The 22,560-nt window shown below is 43.9% G+C and overlaps 1 protein-coding gene across 5 annotated transcripts in view; it reads right to left on the bottom strand.

Moving 5' to 3' along the window:
* Positions 1–19,231: 19,231 nt before the first annotated feature.
* OLFM3 (olfactomedin 3) overlaps positions 19,232–22,560 on the bottom strand; it is a 99,964-nt gene continuing 96,635 nt past the window's right edge. For all 5 annotated transcript variants that reach the window (XM_081120881.1, XM_081120884.1, XM_081120882.1 and 2 more), the window contains one exon: positions 19,232–22,164. In XM_081120881.1, coding sequence (XP_080977007.1) covers positions 21,487–22,164 — 678 coding nt within the window. In that variant the 3' untranslated portion in view covers positions 19,232–21,486. The remainder of the gene's footprint in view (positions 22,165–22,560) is intronic.

The raw sequence follows: 22,560 nt of genomic DNA on the forward strand, positions 1-22,560 counted from the left end.
AAAGATATATTAAAAATAAAATAAAGTTTCTTGGCCGGGACTGTCTTTCTCTCATGCCCTCTTTTACAATAACCCACAGCTACTCGATCTCCTCTGCTGCTTCAGAATGCCACTGTTTTAAGTTAATTTTCTCTTGGACCTTGCAAATATTGAGAATTAGAATTTTACACTTAGATGTGACTTGAAATTTGATTAGTTTTTTGCACCTAGATTCCATATAAAAGCTAAAATTTCCCTTTTCTCTCTCTTCTGCGGCAGTGTTTTCCCTCCTCACCTACAGTTTTACTAAGACCTCTGAGGCTTCCAACTTTATGTAAGGATCTCATTTTGAACAGTCCACCTTTTGCAAGACCCAGAGTGTTTTTATTTCTACCGTAAATGGCCTGAAAACCAAAGACTGTTTTGCTGATGCCATCTTTAGCCATTTTGCTTTAGAGTAACGTATGTTCTTGTTTCTAGTTCCTCCTTTATTTTGCCCCTGGATTTTCTCCTATTTTCTTAAGAATTCAGCTACGTTTTTAAAATGACATTTGTTCTACTTCACAGGTTATTTCTAAATTTTTTGTGTGGAGAATTTTTAAAGGAGTCTGTTTTATCGTGTATCTAAAGTAGAGGATTTCCTATTTTCTTTAGTACAGTCTGTTTTATTAGGTAGCTTCTTCAGTTTTGTACCTTATCTTTGTTTTTGATCAGTAAAATAGAGTTGGTAAAATTATTTAGTCCTTATGATGTTTTCAGGGTCAAATGGTATAATCTAAGTAAAGTGCTTGGAATCGTCCCAGGTAGATCCTAAGTTGTGAGTAATTAGGTATGACCACTGTCTCTACTGTTACTGACCCTTAGAGATTGATTTCCAGGTATCCATTTATTACACTGACAATAATAGTTGATCATCAGTTGATAAATACTGATGATCATTACTGATAGCTTTTCTGTGCGATACTTTTCATGAGCTCTTCAATCAAGGCTGCCAGCTTTTCCTTGATAGTGTTGTGTGTGTGTGTTTTTTTTATTAGAGTTTGAAGTAATCCAAAACGTTATTTATTCCGAAGTCCAACTCATTTATAATAACATCAAACAGATTGCCATCCAGTTTTTTTCGTGACACATCCGGGGATGTGGAACTCAAGAAACATGTGTGGTCTGTAGTCACCTCTTTCCTGTGATCTGCCTTTGCCTTTCCTCCTGGTCTGGCTGATGTACCTGATGGGAGTGATACACACACTGATGGGATGAGCCGCAGGTGAGGAAGAGGGTGCATTTTTTAGTATCGGCCACTGGAGCGTGAGCCGTGGCTTGGTGGCTGGGAGAAGGGAGAAGAGCGCTTGGTGGACAAAATGCGGTGAGCTGGTTTGAGCCACTTGGTTTCTCTCATTTGTCTTCCCAGCAGCAGCTTGGAATAGTTCCTAGATCTGGCGAGACTGTGCCTCTGCAGCTCTTGGGCTTATAAAAGGTCCAAGAGTGTTCCTGTGGATTCATTTATGGCTCTTTTGTTTTTTTTAAGTCAGTGCTGTGGAGACTAGGGTTAAATATCCTCTGGGCTTATGCTTATATAGACACGGTGTGTTTCATTGACTCACCCATCCCCGGCTGGCCCTGTGAACAGGTGTAGTGTTACGCCCGACACATTTAGGCCCATTACAAAACCTGAGTTTTTTGCTCCTTGTTGTGTTTCCCTTACAGTGACATTTTCACTGCCTTGTTTGAGAGAACTGGAAGGAGGAATACAGATTCTGTTTCATTTCCATGTGTCTGGCGTAGTTGGAAAAAACCTCATAAGATAATCAGGGAGATTGTCTCTGTGAACAATGATGAGAAAAGCTATTCAAGCTAAATGCCTCTAAAGTGATGCTTCGAGAATGATGGTACTTGTCAGATACATTTCTGCTGAGAGTTGCTATAAGGGAAGAGAGGAGGCCTGCCAGCACCTTAGAAGCCCCAAAGAGGTAGGGGTGCGGAACTTCAGTCCTCTCTCCCCTCCAGAGGGTGGATGGAAAGTCCATAAGGAGCCTCACCTTCCCTGGTTGCCTTTGAAATGGGTATTTTCATCTGAACCCTGATGCTCACTCTCACTGCCCGCCCTGCCTTTGGACAGCACCTGAGATGAGGTGGTCCCTTTCCTCCATTTTCAGCTCATGGAGAGAACCTAAGTTTTTCATATCAGCCCTTCAGACCTATTTCCTGGTATGATTTTCCCTAGTTTTTTAAGGACCAGCAGCACTATTGGGTGGTGTTGAAAAGTATGTATATTTTTTGACAAGTTGCAACCATTTTCTTCTTGAAAAGTCACATTTGTGTTGTGACCTTTTTGAGGTCATGGGCTGTGCCGGTTTTTGTAACTTTAGAGTTCAGCCTAATAATCAATACATATCATCGTGTATTCATTGTGAGGGAAGCTTTACTGAAAAGACGTAGCTCTCATGACCTGTGATTATAAAAACATTGCCTAGACAAGCATGAGTACTGCTTCCTTCCTTCTCAGATGAGCTCTAGTCGGCAGCTCACTGACAAGATTCAGATTCACATCAGATGCCAGAATCCCAGGTGCTTTCTGAGATGAGCATTTCTCAAATCCCAGTATAGATGTGCTTTTGAAATGCAAAGGTGCAGGTGCATCAAGGGAAAGATGAGTCCTGGGGAGGGACCTCTGTATGAGAGACTTGTCTCCTCCCACCCAAGGCCGCGGTCCTCCCTTCGCCTAGAGGATTCTGTTCTGTTGGTCAGAGACCCGAAGCCCTGCTTACAGTCCTGGCTCCTCTGGGCACTGGCTGTACTCTGTGTAGAATTTTCTTTTGAGGCTCAGTTTTATCATTCGCATGTGAGGATGAGAAGGTCCGCTGTGGTTATACCATGTAGATATGGTGAAGCCGATTCTGACAGCTGAGTAGTATAAACAATGGGTGATTCCCCTCATAAGGTGAAACGGCTGAAAATCATAAATAACTGTGCCCGGAGTTTCCCTGTTAACCTGTTTAAGGTCTGTCTGGAGGCAAGACTCCCACTTGGTTTGTTGCTGTGCTGTGTGACTAGCACACAGTGGGGGCACAATGACAGGTTGGTAACTGTGAACACGTGCAGTTTCTCCGTGAATCACTGAGAGCACTGGAATTCTACCTGGGATGATGCAGGCCTTCCTACATGGATGAATGAAGACTCCCTCGTTCATGTCTCCTAAATAGGCTGGCTGTGTTTCTGTTTTTTTATTATGTCACCCATGATACCTCATATATTTGTTGATTTGTATTATTTAATTCTAAAGAAAACAGTTTGAGCTGGTTGTTGTTATGATGTTTGCAAATGAGGAGACCAGGTATGGCAGGGACCTCCCTGTCCTTTTCCTCCTTCCATCAGAATAGAATTCATGAGCCCAGGGCTGGGCTCCACCTCTGACCCTTCCACAGTGTGGCTGGTGGCTCCTTCTCTCCAGGGTCTCTTGTAAGAGAAGCCTTGTGGCTGGAACTCTGCAGAGAATGGGCGTGCCTCTTGCATCCCGGCAAACAGAAAATAACCTTCCAAATGTCTGAGCCATTGCCCTTCGTGGTCCAGCTTTTCAGCAGTTTACTGTATAACCAAAGGAGACGCAGAAGTGTGAGTTACTCCCCAAGGCCACAAGGTGGCAACCAGTCTCGAGGCCACTTGGCTCCAAGACCATCCATCTCCAAGGCCCTGTCTGCCTTGGGCATAATTTGGAAATGTCTCTTTAATTGTGCACCTGTTTAACTCGGGTCACCTGTCCTACTTGTTGCATGGATTTTTCTCCCTGTTGTCCTTTTCAGGTGTTAGCTTGTTTCAATTATTCATTCAGTCATTCCTTCCACTGACTTTTCATGAATGGCTATAAACGTTCGGAGGTGCCACAGAGACTAGTTAAATGAAGCCCCTGCTCCCCAGGAGGGCACAGCCCGCTGGTGGCCAGGAGGCGAGGTAAGGGCTGTTAAATGGATAAGAGAACACAGTTTAAAATGTGTCGCATGTAGCAGGAACGTGAACTCGGGGTTTAAATGCTACAAGGAGGAAGTGCCTGTCACACTCCTGATAATACCAGCTGATGATTAATTAGCCCGTATCTTGCCTGATTTACTCCCGCCTTGCCATTCCGTGAGGTCGGAGCACTCTGACATCTCCGTCTGGAGCAGAGCTGACCTCAGCTCGACAGAGGAGCCTCTGATGAGGCCCTAGCCTTCTGTCTCCTGTAACAGCCTCCTGCACGGAGCTGTGCAGTCTCCTAATGAGAACCAAACGGTGTCACCAGGCAGGTAGCTTGGTTTCATTGTCGCCCATTTTTTCAGCTTCGCACTGCTAATTCTTCCAGTTTGCCAAGGAGAATCACTGCCAACTGGTCAGACAACTGGGCCAATGAAGCTGGTTGCTCAGAAACGATTTGTTTAAACCACAAGTTGGTTCAAAAAAGACTTCAGGGGAAATAACAGTTCCAAGGGACATGTGTGGACATGGACAGTTTTAAAAATAGCTCTGAATTCTTGGGTTCATCTGCCCTGAAAATTCACAAGATAAAACACCTTCAGGGGTTGATGAGTTACCTTATTGTTTAAAGGCCGCCATCTTTTCTCCGATTCCACCGGTCTTCCGTGCCATCGACTATTAGGCCCACACACCTTCACAGGATACTTTCCATTTCATGATGGCATCAGCATTATCCAGAGAGCATTAGTTCAGGCAAGCCATGTTGCAACACACTTGTTTTCTTTTATCGACATAAGATTTAAAATTATTTTTATATCATTAAAAAAATAGAAGCAAGCGTTTTGTATCAGTTGCCTGTGGTACAGTTCCCAGGTTCCCGTTGTTGTCACAGGAGAGCATGTCAGTTTTGAACCCAGAGACTTCTTTGCATGTCCTACTTGAAGGTAACTCCAGGTACAAATACAGACATGCTTTTTGATGCTTCAGGCTGCAGTGAGGCTGTAGAGCCTTCTGAGGATAATGGCTCATGGACCAGCTCTTACTTCATGGTCTGACCTGATAGCAGACCATGGACTAAACCGCATATGCAGACACACTGTTAAAATTATTTTCTCTAGAAAGAGACATTTTAGAGTAAGGTCTTCAATACCACCGTAGACTCATTTGTGACTAACTTTTTGAGACTCAACAAATTATTATTATTTTTGGAGCAGAATAAACCAAAGGGCATGGGTCACTTACCTTGTATTACTTAAATACAATACCTTCGTCTTATCTACCTGTTTACGCAGAGGTTCTCTGTGTCCTATATGTCTGTATAGAGTTAGAGATGACTTAGAGAAAACAGAATTTAATGGTGTTAAACGACAATTTCATTAAGAAGCTTGAAGTCAGACCAAGAGATCTGATGGGAATCCTTTCCGAGAGATATATTTAATTGGGACTTGAACATGTTTTAAAAGCTAAGATGAATAATTCTCCTAGGAAAAATGCGTCTAATAAATAAAATTGCTAATTGAACTGTAATGCTGACCTTTAAAATAACACACATGATTAAATGCCCATCGTCAGATGAGCCTTCCCGTCTAGATGTGAGGCTTTTAAGTGTTTCTTTCCTCTCTGCTTATTGACTTTGGTTAATGTAGTCTGAGGATTTACACTTGATGTAGTCAGGAAAGTAGAAAATAATTAACCACTACTTAGGTTATTGTCAAGAATGATGAAGTAAGAGATCCTCAGGTCTGCATGGACTGCTGGCCTCACAGCATTTTAAATCTGTGGGGTCTCCTCAGTAATACCTGCAGTGCAGCAACTTCGAGAATGAGTCTTTTGTCCACTTTGTGGAAGGGACACATGATGTCTTGAACATTTAACCTACTAGGAATAAATTTCAATAAAAGTAGGATTTGATTGACAGGTGCCAGCTAAGCACTCGAGAGATACCAGTGACTGAACCTGAAGTTGTGAATGGTTGGTAGGATGCTATAAGTTTGGGAAACCAGCTTTTGGAGAAAGAGGGTCTCATTACTCCCTTGTGGGAATCGAGCTGACAAATGATGTTTGTAAGGATGTGCTGTATACCAGGGAGGTGCATGGAGCAGATAGAATTTTCATAAGAACCCCACGAAGTGGCAATAATCAGTTTTTAAATATGATAGCTGTAGAAGCCTTGGCTTGCCGGGCGAGGTTAAAGAACTTCCCCCAAAGTCACAGTGCTGGGAATCAAATACAGGTCTGTGTAGCTCCAGATGAACACTCACTTCAAGGTTGTTTGGCATATTTCACTTAGCATAATAATCTCCACGTCCAGGGGGTAGAGGGGCTGGATGAAAGAAGGTGAAGGGATTAGCCAAGAAACATATATGCATAACCCATGGACACAGCAGTGTGGTGATGGCCAGAGGGAAGGGGGGTGGGGTAGGGTAGGTGGAGGTGGGCAAAAGGGGGGAAATGGGGACGGAAAGAGACTTTACTTGGAGTGATGGGCGCATGATGCTGTGTGCAGATGATGTTTTGTTGAGTTGTATGCTTGAAACCTGGATGGTTTTGCAAACCACTGTCACCCCAATAAATTCAGTTAAAAAATTGTTTGGCAAACTGGGCAGTAAATTTTAATGGATGAAGAACAGAGTTGTCACTTGAACAAGAAACATGGGAACTAAACAAATACTCTGAGATACTTTGAGGCTCAAATAGAGTGAGGGCTAGTTTGTGAAGAGCCAAAGACACACATTTCACGTTCTCAGTGATGCCCCATTTTAAAAATGCAAATAAAATTGGAATGACTGCTTTTGTTTTCTACTTAATGTTCTAAGAGGAGACATAGAGTCAAGGATCAAGTCAGATATGAATCAGCATCTGATTGTTTTGTATATTTTGCCTGGATAAAGTCCTTTAAGTCCTTTCCTACTCATTGCATGACTGAGCATTTCTTCTTTTTATATAATTAAAGTAGGATTCACTGTGGGGTCCATTCAACTGCCACCTTCAGCTGTAAATGAAGAAGTCATTCAAGTGGTAATGGGGGGATTTCGATGCTGAATCATTTCTCATTTTGTAAAGCCCATCAAAATGACCCATAAAGCAAGTCGTACCCTATTTCAAGTGGGTTCTGCAGCAAAATTATTTATAATACAGTGACAGGTGGTGTTCAGTTCAGACTGATCCCACACATGTCCTGAGAACTGGTTGGGTGTGATAGTATTTCACATGACACTTTCTGATGGCTTGGACAGCAGAAGGCTTTGTCACAAATCTGTATTTGTTTGCTCTGATGCTTACTGTTTTTTCTTTTTTAAAAAATATGTTCAGAGCTTCTTTCTTGTACCTACTATTTAAAAAAAATGTTTTTATTGAGTTTAGAGAGAAAGGAAGGGAGAGGGAGAGAGATAGAAATATCAGTGATGAGAGTGAGTCATTGATCGGTTGCCTCCTGCATTCCTCCTTCTGGGACTGAGCCTGAAAACTGGGCATGTGCCCTGACTGGGAATCAAACTGGTGACCTCTTGGTGCATGGGATGATGCCCAACCAACTGAGCCACACCGCTGGTCCCCATTCATTTTTAAATGAGAAAACTAAGACCTGCGAAGGAGGAATGAATTGCCTAGAGCAGCCAGGATACTCACTAAGTCACAAAAAGAGGTCACTGGTTCTGCATCACTCATGCCTGGTTGCCCAAACATCACGGAAAAATCCGACCTACCTGAGTGTGGAAGGACACCTTCAGTAGGCTGGCAGTGCACTTTTCTGTATGTCAACATATGCAAATATATGGTAATTTAAATGGGATATTTGGCAGGCCTCAGGGAACCCCATTTAGCTGCTACTAAGGAAGCTATCTCCAAAGAATACAAACTAGAATAAACTTGTTCCAAAGCCTGATTAATTTTTTGTGGTCTTCATAGAGCTGCCTGCTCATTTATTCAACTTCCTGAGCTGGGTCTCCTCTGTGATAGTCTCTTCATTTCTGCAGAGATCACAGGGCAAACATGCTTAGACTCATCCCATTTTCTCATGTATCAGCCACCACTGCTCACTCAGGCCAGAGGTCCCCGATGTGGAGGCCCATGCTGGAGCTCCTCTCAATCCAAAACGTTTTGTGTTTGGCCATAGATCTGAGTTCAGCGGTCTTTAACTCAGAATGAGTTCTGGGAATGAAAGCAGGGTGTCGACTTTGGAAACAGACTTATTCTAGAGTAGGAGACGAAGAGCGGGAGCAATTTTCTTGCAGCCTCTGTGCAGTGAAAACGCCTTGAAGATACAAAAGGCAAACTCAACGATTTGGTTGTTTGAATGTGAACATAAGTCAGTGCAGCATGAGGGAGAAATTCTTATAGATGGAGAAGTAAGCACGGCTCTGGTAAAGATGTCGATGATGGTGATTAATGATTATAGGGGGGTGATTCTGTGACAGATACAGTTCTGAGTGCTGCAATATGCATTAAATAATTTATATTGTTAACCAAAAAATAAAAAGCCGAAATGAGAGGCAGTGAGTGTTTATTTAGGATTAAGAAGAATTGCAGTTGTGGAAACAGATTCAGACAGAAACCCAGTAGTGTACCAGTACAAGGTGAGGGCAAGGAGTTTTCCTGAGGAAAGGAAGGGAATGATTACGTGGAGAAAAGAAAGTTCTGTTGGTGCTAACAAGCTGAGTTACTCTTTGGCTGTACATGCTGGTTACTGATTCTGTCTCTAGAAAGAGTCAGTAATCATCAGTCATGGGCTCAGGATGTCTGCTTTCCCGTTAGCTTTGCAAAGAGTTGTTCGTAAAACACTTTGCAAAATGTTGGTTTTGTTAATGGAGGGGAGAGGTCCTCATCTCCCCCCAGTTGCTGCTGGGGTGCAATTCTTGGGGTACCCCTGGAATAAGAATTTACGGAGGCGCCCCCCATGGGAGGATGAGATACAGTAGATGGAATTTTACCCCTGGGTTTCCAAAGTCCCATTTCCTTCAGTCCTTTCATAGCAGAAGTGTAGCTGGGGCTTCAGTAGAGCTCAAATCAGAGCCAGTGTCCAGAGTTTCCTTTCCATGTTGGAGCCGGTCCAGTCCAGCATCAGGCCAGCTTAGCTTGTGTGTTCCCGCTGCAGTCCATCAGTCCATTAGCACACGTGGGGCTCTCATAGCCATGGGCCATAGGGGCAAGTGCAAGGAGGCCGGAGCGAAAGAGCCCCACAAGTCAAGAGTCAAGCACAGCAAGAGCCCAAGAGCAACAAGAGCCAGAACCCCTTTGTTTAGGGGAATCCCAAATTTTCACAGGCTTACAGGGACCACACCCATCTGGTTACCATTTCTGTCCCCAGGTTTGATTGACAGCAACCTTCCCTAGCCCCTGCAGCTTTACTGGGCATGCCTCTGTCTTCCCTCTGTTCTCTGTTGGGCTTCTTCCCCCAGTGCTTTGCAGACACTAGGCTGGTGGTTCCCTGGGGAGTGCAGAGTTGCAGCTTCCCGGTGAAGCTGCCCAGATGACATGCCTATAATGTCTGGCCATCCCCCTCTGCTCCTTTCCTATTATTAATAACGAGCTAATTACAATGGTATCTGTTGGGCCCAGTCCAGGTCCAAAGATTGCTTTGCCCCATCCAGAGGTTCAAGGCACAGGTGTCCATGCCAGTGTTTCACATTTTGTTCTGCACAAAGCCCCCAGTGCTCCCCACTAAGTAGAGAATATTTTCCACAGTTCTGAGCATGTAGCTCAATACTCCCTCTCATACATTTAGTACTTTTATTTCCTCCTGCACACACCATATGCCCTCGTCATTTGGACCACTTGCTATTTTTATAAAGCTTTTTATTGTCTCCTCTGGGCCAGACACTGCTTTGGTGCTGTGAATGCAAAACCAGGAACTACCTTTACTTTGGAGGAGCTTACTGTCTAGCTGGGGAGCAGCTCTCAGCCAGTTCTAGGTCCCTTGAGCTCAACGGGAAGGAATGGAGGCAGATTAGGCCTGTGTTGTACCCTCAAAGGGTTAGCTAGTTCGTCAGAATAACTGAATGTGTTGCGTGTTCTGATCCTCCATCTAAATCTTAGATTCTGCTTATTATTTGAATCTCTCCAAGGTACCATTACATAAAAGAAACCATGTTAGAAAAATACTGGCTTTTATTAGTTTATCCATATTTGGGGAAAAGGCGGAATAAGCACAGGAGGAGAAGCTGTCCTAAGTGCAGGTGGAAGCCAGGATTGAGTCCTTGCATGAACTAGGGGAGGATCATCAGAGTAAAAATATAGTTGTAAAAACAGGACATTGAAAAGGGTCAAGAGGAGGAGAACAGAGGAAAGACCCTCAGGAAAGTGTTCTGAGTGGACTGGACATTATAGAAGACAGATGGCTTGTGGTTATAGAGGAAATGAGTGAGCACTGGTTGGGATGAGCCTGGCAGCCGCTCGGGGAGTGAGTGTCCAGACTCTCAGCATGTCCTTTGGTTCCTGAGTGATCCATGGAAGGATCAGTAGGCTCTGTTTATATCAGTGTTCCTATAGGAAACACTTGCACTCTTAAACTTTCTTATTTTTATATTGTGAAGACATGATGCTCCACAGTTAGAGTATATTTTTAAGGAAATGAACCCCACTGGACCTATTAAATCATTTAAAAATTTGGGTTGATGATCCAAAGCCAGCTGTCTTTGGGGATGTACAAGATCTTGAAACGGTCTACGGAAAACACAGAAGAAGTGGCAGGGTATTCTAGAGCTCCACTCTGGCTCCCTTTTCAAGGGTTACTATCCCAGTAAGTTCTTTGCACCAATTTTCAGTTACAAATATTTTTTAGTAAAAGGAAGTTCTTACTCCATTCTTTTTTTTAAAGATTTTTATTTTATTTTATTATTTTATTTTTTTTTTAGAGAGAGAGGAAGGGAGAGAAACATTGACATGAGAATGGAACATCGATGGGCTGCCTCCTGCATGCCCCACCCCAGGCATGTGCCCTGACCGGGAATCAAACCCGCAACCTTTCAGTGCATGGGAGGAACCACACCAGCCAGGGCTCCCACTCTATTCTTAAAGAGCATCAGAACTCTAATATCGTTTTTACTTACCAAGCACAGAGAACATGCAGGTTTCCAATAAGACCAGGTCTCTACCCAGAACATCTTTGCAGTATGATTTTGGAGCTGATGGCTGAGTGTATCTCTCTCCTTTATTCCCTCAATTTTGATCCGAGTAAATTGAAATTTAGCTCATAGGCAACAGTGTTTTTAATAACTGTGTTGCCTTTGTACTTCAGAATTTTGGAAGGAGGAGTTTAATGAATGTGCTTGGCTTTTAGTGATGAAAAGTTGGATTTGGAACTGTAAATAGCTGAGGAAAAAAGAGACAGTGTCACCCTATTTGCTACTTGGAATTCCAGAGATTCTTTTGTGACTACTTAGTAGGCCCAATGAAAGTTTACTCTTTAGAGAACATTAGTGTAGCAGTTTCTAGCTTGGGGATTTGAGGGTGCTCTAAGGTTTTTTAAAGAGTTGCGAAACTGATGTAACATTGTTCAGGCATAAAAGTCAAGACTAGTGGGTAGCTGATGTTTTTGCTTAACTCAAAATGATTCACTTTCTCTGTGTGAACAGCACCCGGATTTTTTAGGGGGTCGCCTCTTCCTTATGATGACTTCGTTTCGTTCATGAGAGTCTGACTCCACTTTGGGTTGTGGATGGACCGTTACACCATTGTATCCTCAGGCTCCAGCAACTGGCTCAGGGTTAGTCATGTGACTTAACCACACCCAGGAAGACTTTTCTGGACCTACTAAAAAGGGAAATTTTTCTCCCCACCGGTAGGGTTGGCAGTTAGGACCATGTAAACTTGAATCTCCCGAGGCCATCATGAAATCTGAGAAGGCCTTTGAAATATAAAGCAGATCCAAGAGATGGAGAGAGACCAAAGCTTGTACATGTGTGTGGAATCCTGGATTCAGCCACATCTGAACCACTGACCATGGACTTTTTTTTTTTTTAGTTCCATGTGCCAGTAAATTCTCTTTTTAGCTTAAACTATCTTGAGTTAGGTTTAGACATGTGCAGCGGAGGGCATTCAGACCAATGTACCAAGAAAGGCCATTTAGAAAGACAAACAGCTACCATTTTTATCACTGTCATTTAATTTTCAAAAAGAATGTTTTCACAAAAAGATAGGACAAATAAGAGGCAGTCCTTTAAAGTAGAAATAATTTACTTTTATAGAATTATTGCAGGTAATGTTCCCATTTCTTCTCCTGCAAGTGAAAGATCTTATCTCGGGGTGCCCAGGATGGCTGGCCCAGCAGGGTGGTAACGGAGCAGAGACTCGAGAGTGACCCAGCAGGGTGGTAACGGAGCAGAGACTTGAGAGTGAGTCGTGCTCACTTCTGCGAGTAAGTACTATAGGTGATCAGGGAGTCGCTCCAGTTGTGCATCTGTGGCCCCTTGTTTTTTACCAGAACAAAAGATTCCCGTACAGCCTACCCCATCAGCTAGTTTACAGAATCATGTGCCAGAGTTTCATTCCGTCATAATGCACATTTATTCCTTGCCTGTGATGATGACTTGAGAAGTCTTAATTTAATACCTGGTCACTTTGGCAGACTCAGTAGTGTCTCTATTGACGCACAATCTTCCAAGACGAAAACATTTGTAGCCATCACTACAATACACAGTTCCGATGTCTCACTAACATTTTGGGTGCATTTTTATGCCAATGTTATAAAATGCACCTCCATTGTGTGTGTTTGAGTTGAATGAAATAAAGTGATTTTTTTCCCCCAAGAATGCTCCCATTGTGTGAAGAAATGAACATCTGTTTTACGGGCTAATTATGTGATGTGTAGAAGCTTTTTGTTGTTGCTCATGGCTGTGTTTTGAAGGTTTGGTCAACGAGCCGTGGCATAAACACTGTTACAGTGGGATTTGGGTGCCTGAATAAATCAGGTTCTTTTCTGTACTCTCAGCAGATTTTCTTTTTCTTTTCTTTTTCTTTTTTTAAAAAAGAGGGAGACTGGTTTTTAAAATGAGTTTTATAACCAGAATAAAGCAGCTGACTTTCAGTGATTTCAGCCGGCAAGGAGTCTGATGCAGTGGCATTCAGTGGGGTTTTTTGTTTGTCTTTTAACCAGGAGACTATGCTCTTTGGTTTTATTTTCAAAGTTCTGGGCAGGAGACTGAGTTTCTGCGGATTTGGGACCACAGGGTGGACATGCAGGTGCGTGCCTGTGAACGGGAACCTGCATCACTGTGGAGGATTCACATCGTATCCCCTCCCATTTGGCAGGAGAAGGTGGAGGAACAGGGAGGCGGAGACAGCAGTGGCTCAGGCTGCTCTGCAGGCAGGGAGCCCCCTCCTCTCCCTTTACCCTGCTTGCTGTCAGCTTGCCGGTCACAGGAGTGTTTCCTGTCGCAGGGAACAGGGGTAATGGGCCATTTTGTACAATTTATAGGAACAAAGTGAAAGCAGCAATTTCTCCTTCAGAGAGCTCCTGACATGTCACCTGCAGTGAGGCTGGGTTTTGGCAGCAACGAGGGCACGGACTTGACCATATAAACAGTTCGATCGACACACTGCAGCCCTGTTTTTTGGGAGGGTTGCAGTGTCGGGGGGTGTCACGACTGAGTCCTTTCTTCAGACTGTAGCTGTCAATCAGCTGGGCGCTGTTTCACTGACATGTTTTCCCGAGTTGAGCTGAAGGTCTTCCACAGCTGTGGCTCTTCAGGTAACATGGGTTTAGCTGCTTCTAGGCTCCATGATAAACAGTGTGGTCACCAAGCACAGGGACTCTGGGGCCAGACTGTCCTGAGTTCGGATCCTACCAGTCACTCGTTAGCCCCCGACTCTTTTCCCCCAACTCTTGAAATGTTATATTTTGAAAGGGCTTATAGGCCTCTTGGTTAAAAAGTAAGAAAACAGTGGTAAGAAACTACCTTTGACAAAGACGGGCTGATTGTATGTAGTAATTTAATAAGAGGGTGGACTTTTTTGCCCTCGAAAATGTCTAAATATCCATCCCCCCGATAATGACTGCTTCCTGGTGTTTTTTAACTTCCTTTGCTCAATATACTTCTTAAGTCACTTGCTGCATGCACTGTGACTAACGCAAACAGAGTGGCATCAGACCCAGTTCATTAAGGGGAGATTAGATGACGATGCTGCAGAATTCCCCATGAAACTTTGATGCACAAATTCATTCCTTAATTAAAAACAAACAGCCTTGCTTTCTGGGATTAGGCCACCTAATTATGTAAAAAAGAGAGAGAGGACATGTTGACAAAGAGTGTTTGAAAATACCACTCTTCTTGGAAGAAAACACCACCAGCATTTGCCCCAAATGAATGCCATCCCAGAACGTGGGGTGCGAGAATGCACATCAGAAACATTTCTGAATAATATGTGCTTCACTTTCCCCCAGCTTTTGGGGAAACGAAGTCATCAGTGGTCCAACTACAGGCAGGAGGCAGGAGGGTGAGGCTTTGGGAGAATGTGCAGATGCTGAGAGATTATTGATCCGGACTGCAGAGAGCAGTTTGCTCCAGGTCTCAGATTTATTCTGACTTCCTACTAGCAACTCCCCGTGTCACCACAGGCAAGTGTGTTAATCTTTCTGCGACTTCATTTCTGCCTTTGTCCAATGGAAATAATCACAGCTACTTCGTGGGAGTATCTGAGGGTTTAATTAAATTAGTGCTTTGAGCTTCTCGGATGAACGTTTCTGTAGAAATGCAGAGTGCAGCAATTGAGGTCATTTTTCCTTCACCCGTGTGCACCATGATGACTGAGACACATTTGTTTTAATTGGAAAATTGACTAATTTCCTTCCTCGTGGCATGCAGTACCTGGGACAGTAGGCCAAACCTCTTTATTATAAATTGGATCATAGTCTAACACTTTATTTAACAACAAAAAATCTGATCTGTGGCAAAAATTTAATTGTTTCCGGAATCATTCAGTGTGTAAAAATTGTAACACCTTCAGATAGTAGCACTGGAACCTGATTCAGAAATGGGGCATCTCCTGTAGCCCATCTGCAGGGTTGGTTCAGTTCTCCAGGTCTTTTTCTGGTGAATTGGTTACTTTTTTGCCTTTTTTTCTGGGGGGGAGGGTGCTGTTGAAGTAAGAAGGATGGCAACTTTCTGAAGAGAAACACATTTTGTGTGTACACTTTTTTTTTTTTTTAAATCTTTATTGATTTCAGAGAGAGGGAGGGAGAGGGGGAGAGAGAGGAACATCAATGATGAGCGAGTCATTGACCGGCTGCCTCCTGCACGCCCTCTCCTGGGGACTGAGCCCACAACTCTGGCGTGCGCCCTGACTGGGAATCCAACGTTGACCTCCTGGATCCTGGGTTGACGCTCAGCTGCTGAGCCACGCTGGCTGGGCGAAGATGCTCCTGTGTGACCCCGTGAGCCAGTTGCTTAGGTTGAGGTCACGCAGAGAGGGGGTCAGAATCTGTGCTGCCGTCATACAGAGCCCCGAGCCATAGCCTTCCTCACTCAGCCTGTCCCGTGCCCTCACCGTGTCACTCACACAGTGACTGCTTTCTGGCCGGAGCGGTGGGTGCAGGCGCGGTTCTGCAGGATGTTTTGAGCAGCCTCGGAAGGCAAGTTACTTACGACTGCAACAGATGTTTCTGGTTTTTAGGGAAATGCTAACTTGATGTTGTGAGTCTCTGTCTCTTTCAGGGAAAAATAGGGAACTTCCAATTGCCTGCTGGCCAGAAGAACAGAAGGGCTAGACAGCCTGCTATCATAAAGAGTGGAAAAACACTAACACTCCGACAGGGAAAGAAGTAATGAGGACATTTCAGTTCTTGTTAGAAAGCAGGTTTTTCTCTCAGTACTTTATTATTTGGTTATGGCTCCGCAGATGTGTTTAAAGGGAGAGAGAAAAAATTTAACCCTAAATCCCCCAATACTGGCCTCTGTGCCCTTGTTAAAAGAAAAGCTGACCACAGAAGGGCAAGTAGACGCTATTGATTAATCTTGCCTACTGTTGCTAGTCGAGCACGACTATTAGTAGTAGTAATAGTCAGAGTAGTTATAGGAAGTCTTACAGTAGCATTCTCTTTGACTCTTACCTCTTGACAGGTAAAAGAAAAAAAGGTTTTTGGTTTGTGTTATTACAGACTCGAGAATCAGCATTTCTCTTAATTACTGTGTTTAAACAAATGACTATTTAATCCTATTATGAATATAAATGTAAAACTAAAGCAAATTAAAGGTAAGTGAGGAAATAAAGGACTAAGTAACATCGGAGGTTGAAATATACAGTTGGGAGTTCTGACTGAGGGAATTGTTGATTTCTTAACAATTGATTGCTCCATTCACTCATTCCCTCATTCAGCAGTTATTTATCGGGAAACTGCTGTATGTCAGGCCCTAATTCAGGCAGGGCGGGCGAAGACATGAGGGAGACAACCAGGATCCCTGCTAGGACAGGGCTTGGCAGTGTATGAAAGTAGAGAAACTGAGCGGATTCCAGGACACGAAGTTGAATTTTGCAGCCAAGTCCGATAAGAAGCATTTGACAAAGGGGTCAGTGTCTGCTTACTGCTCTCAACAAATTCACAGCACAGCTAGTCAGGTACCGGGGACCACGGAGTACACGGTAGTCCCTGGGCCTGCCTTTAATTAATCTGTGTCCACAGCAGCTAGCGAGTGTGTTTAATAGGCCGCGTGGTATTTCGTAGATACACTGTAAATATTTGCCAAAGGAAGGAACAGATCTTTTGCGCACCCCAAGCTTTCTGTGATCTTGCTGAAAGCTTTATTCCACCATCTCATGTTGCCTGGTTTCCTTCCTCCCTCCCTTCCTTCATTCCACATTCTGATTCGAACCGGCCTTCCTTGTTTCGGTGGAACTGAGATTCTAGGTTTTCAGGCAGCTTTCAGGGAACATGAGATGCTTTAAAATTGACCTCAGGAAAGCGAAAGACCTGGGGAGGTGAAGGGCCTCGAGGAGGAATTTCATTGTAGTCCGAACCTATTTCTACTAACAAATGCTCCAGTTTCCTTTGGGGATTCACTGAAGGGGAGGGGTCCCCTCTATTTCTCGGTACCACTAGAAATTGTATATTTCCTCTGGGGTAACTCACTTGATGGGAGCTGATGTGGTGAAATACTGGGTTCATTTGATGAGGTTTTAGCATCATTAGTTAGCTTCTGACAGAGGTTGGTCTAAGGAAACAGCTCCCACACGCTTGGAAATTAATTAATTGGACTGTAGGGTCCTGGGCAAGGTCTTAGGTCCCTTTTATCCACATGTGGACTAGTCTTTTCCTGAAACCATTTCTCCCAAAGCACTCTGTCCTCGGGCAGAGTCTAGCTCCTCACGCTCCCTTACAGGTGTCTCTGGCTCCCGTCCTTCCTCTCTTCTTAACGTGGATGTCCCTCGTGGAGTTACTTGGACAGAGTGGGCTTTACTTTGGACCAAGGAGCATAAATAAAGTTTTGGATAGCAAGAGAGGAAAGAGGACATTCGGAATGTAGGTACAAACTTAGAGGAAGAGGGACTGTGTTGTGTGCGAGAGAAGGAAGGGGACCTTGTGGCTGGACCAGGGAAGTCTGTTGGGTAATAAAGGAAAACAAAGCTGCAAATTCAGGTGGGCTCCGTTAGGGCAGCTGGAATCCATGTAACGGGAACAAGCTCTGTTTTCACCAGCCGAGTGTGTCACGTGCCCGTGCCTTATCTAGAACCCGGTGGGAGAGGGTAAAGGGGGGATAAATGGTGATGGAAGGAGACTTGCCCTGGGGTGGTGAATGCACAGTGTAGTGCGCAGATGATGTGCTATAGAGAGTGAGTTCTTAAAAGGAGTGTAGAGAGGAAAGGACCATGGATTTTGAACTGAGTAATGTGAGCGGGATATCCCTGGTGAGGTGTAGCAAGTTTCAGTCGAGTAACAGAGCACACTGAAGTGTTTGTCTTAGTTGGAGCTGACTGAGCGAACTTCCATTTCTCTCTCCTCTCCCCGTGGCGCCTCCCCCTTTATTCTGAGCTACACAGGCCTCTGAGTCCCCGAGCGTGCATGTCCTTTATTGATCTTCTAGAATCCAGATTAGGAGAAGGTAGAGCCGGAAGAAGCCTCGGGACCACCTAGCTAAGTGGTTTGTATACTTAAGCACACAAAATACACAACAAAAAGTGTTTTCTGACAATGAAAGCATAAAACACAGAAGCACTGTAGAAAGTAGATAAAGGGTTGTTCTTGTTGGAGGTGGTGAGCACAGTCGGTGGCCTGGTCCCACCTCCGTGGAGTTCCTCTGTCTCTTTGTGGCCGACTCTGAGGGGTCCCTAGAGTGACCCCAAGCTCTAACAGGAACCTTTGATAACTACTCATCCAGCCAGTGTTTCCACCTACAGAAACTGAGAAACAGGCTCAAAGACAGGCAGTTAGACCTAATTTTAGACACAATACGCTGCCTTCGGAAGAGTTGTTTGTACTACATGAAGTATGATCCTCACTAATGCTCCTTAGATGACGTTACAAGATGCATTTACCTAGAATCACTGACAGGTGGACGGACATCGGGTTGCTTATGGCTGCACCCCTTGCAAACCCAGGATGAGGAAGGAGGGGGGACACGCGAGACGCCAGGCACACATGCTCCTGGGACCAAACCCTGTCTAATCCACCAAAGAAGAGCATGTACCTAAGCGAAGTCTTCACTTACAGGGGTCAAAAGGCAAAATAAGGGACCAGGCATTGGGTGGGCAAAAATTTAGATGCTTTTTCCTTTTAAAAATGGGTGTTAAGGAGAAAAATACTGCAAGTAACGATGGTCACCTTTTTGAGGTACTTGCCCCTGAAGGAAAATGGACTGGGCACGGGAGGACAGGTCATCCCAGGGTGCAAGTGAAGCCTGCTTTAGAATTACGAAGCATAAATAGGGATTTAATGGAAGAGAGCAGGAGGTCAGTCTTGAATGCAAATGCTGAAGGAAGGTACAGACCCCACCCTTTAGTTGGATTTGGGAAGTGGGGAGCTTGCTTGGTCGGGGAGGGCTCTACAAAGCCATAGCTGGTGGAAGTCAACCTTGGCCAAAGCAAAAGGTGGAACTGATTATAGAGGAGAGGAACCAGGGGTCAGTGAACGAAGAAGGCCTGGGTGGGGTGGAGGGGACCCATGGGGGGAAGGGGACATCTACGGAGAGAGAACTCATGGACGTGTACAGCAGTGTGGTGATTGTGGGGTGGGGGTGGGGAGTGGTGGGGTGGAAGAGGGCACAGAGGGGATACATGGTGATTGGAAAAATAAAATAATTAAAAAAAAGACTTTGCAAGCTTGGATTTCTTGACTCGTTGAATCATGTGGATGATTTAAAAATACTCATTATTTCCCTCATAAAATTTATTTTATTTGAGATTTAAAAATAAAACAGTGATTAGAGTAAGTTCTGATTTATTTCAGGCACAAAACTGATAATTTATTAAGAAAAATGCTTTTGAACTGTAAATGTTTAATGCAGATCACATTTTCGACCTCAGTCACAGCATCTGTGCCACCCTCTGCCCCCCCCCCCCGGGTGGCACACACACGAATGGGAGATGGTGGCAAAACCCCACACGGCGGACAAGAGAGTGCTCTATAAGCTGCACTCTCACAGAGCTGTGGCAGTCCAGGCTGTGAATGTACGTGACACCATAGTACACCATTTAAAAAATAATGAAGATCCAGCTGTGCATTAGAGGCCCTCTACTTAAAAATGCATCCATTTCTGTAGGTGACTTTCTTTTCTTCATACGAACTCTTGATACACAAAGTATTGGCTGATTACTTTTGTGGCATGTGTATAGTGACAAGTGAATCCCCTGGACCTTTTAATGCTCAAAAGCAGAGGAGAACTTAGATAAATGTTTTCAAAGAGAAGAAAGAACATTGCAGAAGGACCTGGGAGATAGAGAGAGAGAGAGAAAGACAGACACATCTTTGCTAAACTTGGACACTTTCAAGATTGGGTTCTTTAACCCTACATTTTTGATAATGAGCTATTTGAGAATGATGTCTTACTGGTGACAATGGAAATGAATTACTCTTAAGCATTAGCATTTCCTTACACAATGCTTCATCTGAATGGTTACATCCTTACTTTACAAAGGAAATTACAATAGGATGTATGTGTGAAACTAAACATTTACAACCATTTAAGTTATATCTTATTTATTCTATACTTTTTAAATTACAAAAACCAACCCATACTAGTTTCTGTAAAACTGTGTTAAGTATTTTTAATACATGGAAAGTCCATCCAAACTCAGTGAGGTGTTTGCTATATATTGATTATATGTTTTTGGAGTTATTAACATAAAATACTATTAAAGCTGTCTTTTTTGGTTACATTGTTTCCGCACATACAGTGAACTGGTGTAACCAGGGGCTGCTTTCCAAATGGACTTCCATTTAAGTGACACAGACAACTCCCCAGTCTTCCCAGCATTCCTTTTTATACAAGTCTTGCCAATAATTCTCCCGAGTTTACAATGTAAATCTAGATGATATTACAGACATTTTTTAAAGAGTTTTTTATATGTGCTTCATGTACTTTTTGAGGGCTGACACGGGGGTTACATTATTGCAAGTTGTGTGTGAAGTATAAGTTAAATCACTGATATATTTAATTACAAAGAACAAAATTTGTTTGGTCGTATCAAACGAGCAGAGTCCACTCAGATCCAAGTTTTGTGACTAAGGGTTGCTTTCAGTAGTGTGAACAGAGCAGCTCATCCCTACTGAGTCTGTGGAGCATTCCGTGTCAGTGGTCCAGGAAACGGGGTGAAATAAAGACTCGGTGGAAGGGGCCTGGTCTGATTTTCTTTTTAATTTACATACGATGTAAAGGGGTAAGCCGAGGAGATACTTCCTTCTTGACCACACTTGACAAGGGGCCCATGATGATTACTGAGACTGAACTTCAGTGTGTTTTATAAAAAAATATCACTTACTCTCACAGAAGTGAAGAGATAGAATTGCACAATGGTGGTTACAATGGTAGAAAGACACATCGCCAGTAAAACGCTAGCAAGAGATTTAAAAATGGCTGCACAGCACCGGGTCGGAGGACTGAGGAGCAGCGAATGACTCTGGTCCTTCTCCGTGGAAATAAAACCCTCGCCTCTTCATTAGAAATGAATGGCGAGAAAGTGCTTTTTCTTTTTTTCTTTCTTTTTTTTTTCCTGATTCCTACCAGAATGTTTCCTGATGTGGAGCTACAGTCAAAAGTGGCAGAGTTTAAAAAAACCCCGACATTCGTGCATATAAGTGACCATTTGTCTCTGACTCTATCTAGTACAAGGCAGACCATCAATCTTTTGCAGAAGTATGACTTTGCCACTCAAGCTCTTTTTAGTGCTTTTCACGACAGGGACACGATAGGCCTTGTAAATTTAGGATTTCAGATGTGTCTCCCACAGGTTTAATATTTAGACAGGCTCCGCTGCTTTTTTTGTGTGTGTGGTTTTTTTTTGAAACACCAACATTATAACAGAATGCTTTGGAGAAATGGTGGAACATTCTAATAAAGAAAAAACAAAACAAAAGGGGTCCTATCGAGTTGATCGCCAATGACGCCATTTAGATCAGTGAAAAGAAATGATATCTGCTTATGTATCATCTTCGGTCTTGATGATGTGGAAGAGGGTGACATTGAACAGGACCTGGTGACCGTTGTTCCAGGCATAAAGAGCTCTATCCCTGGCGTTGTAGTCGAGCATAGATATGTGGAAGTACTGGTTGTGGAAGGGGATGTCTGTGTACTCGTAGGTGGAGGTCTTGGTGGAGTAGGAGTAGTATACCTTGGCTCCGGTTAGGTGGGAGTTGGTGACATAGAGCGTCCCGCAGATCATGAAGGACTCCCCGGCGCTCCTCTTGGGGTAGCCGGTGTTCCAGCTCTTCACTACCTCCAGCGTGTCCTGGTTCAGCTGGCTGATGACGATGTTGCCCGCGTTCTGGTTGGTGGCATACACGGCCCACAGGCCGATCTCGTCGGCCATGAGATCGATATCTGAGAACCCCCCCCAGGTGTAGGGGTAGACGTTCTGGAAGCCCGCGTACTCCAGGCTGCGCTGGGCCAGCACGCGGCCCAGGTCAAAGCTGTACTTGATGACGATGTTGCTCTGGTACTTGTTAAAGTAGAGGGAGCCATTATAGACCACGTGGTTGGTGCCAGCCCACTTGAAGGGGAGGTTGTATGTCCTCGACTCAGCCCCGCTGACAAAGTCTGCGATCGACTTGTACTCACGGACGATTTTGTTGTTAGTGTAACTGTCCATGTACCAGACCTGGGGAGATGGGAAAAAAATAAAATAAATGGAGTAAGTGAATTCTGTACTTTTCTGAGGATTCCAAAATAAAGACAGTGAGGGTCAACATGTATTGGAAGCACTGCTCTCAGGCTCTGGAGACCACAGTATCTATGACTGATGGTACAGCAGGCCTTTGCAGAAATGGTGGCATGGTCTGTGTGGAAAGGAGACAACTGAGTTGACTGCCTTGAAGTTGATTCACTTTTTGTCTTTTTTTTTTATCATTCAGTGCCTATGTACTGAGTGACCCAGACACGCGTTGGTACAAATCACATCACTTTGTTTAGGTGCCTGGTCAACCAGTTCAATCAGTAACTGCAAAAATACTATCATCAGCAAATTTATTTATTCTGTAACTTGCTGTGAAAAAAT

The sequence above is a fragment of the Miniopterus schreibersii genome (genome assembly GCF_964146895.1).
Source record: "Miniopterus schreibersii genome assembly, chromosome: 19".
Classification (NCBI taxonomy): domain Eukaryota; kingdom Metazoa; phylum Chordata; class Mammalia; order Chiroptera; family Miniopteridae; genus Miniopterus; species Miniopterus schreibersii.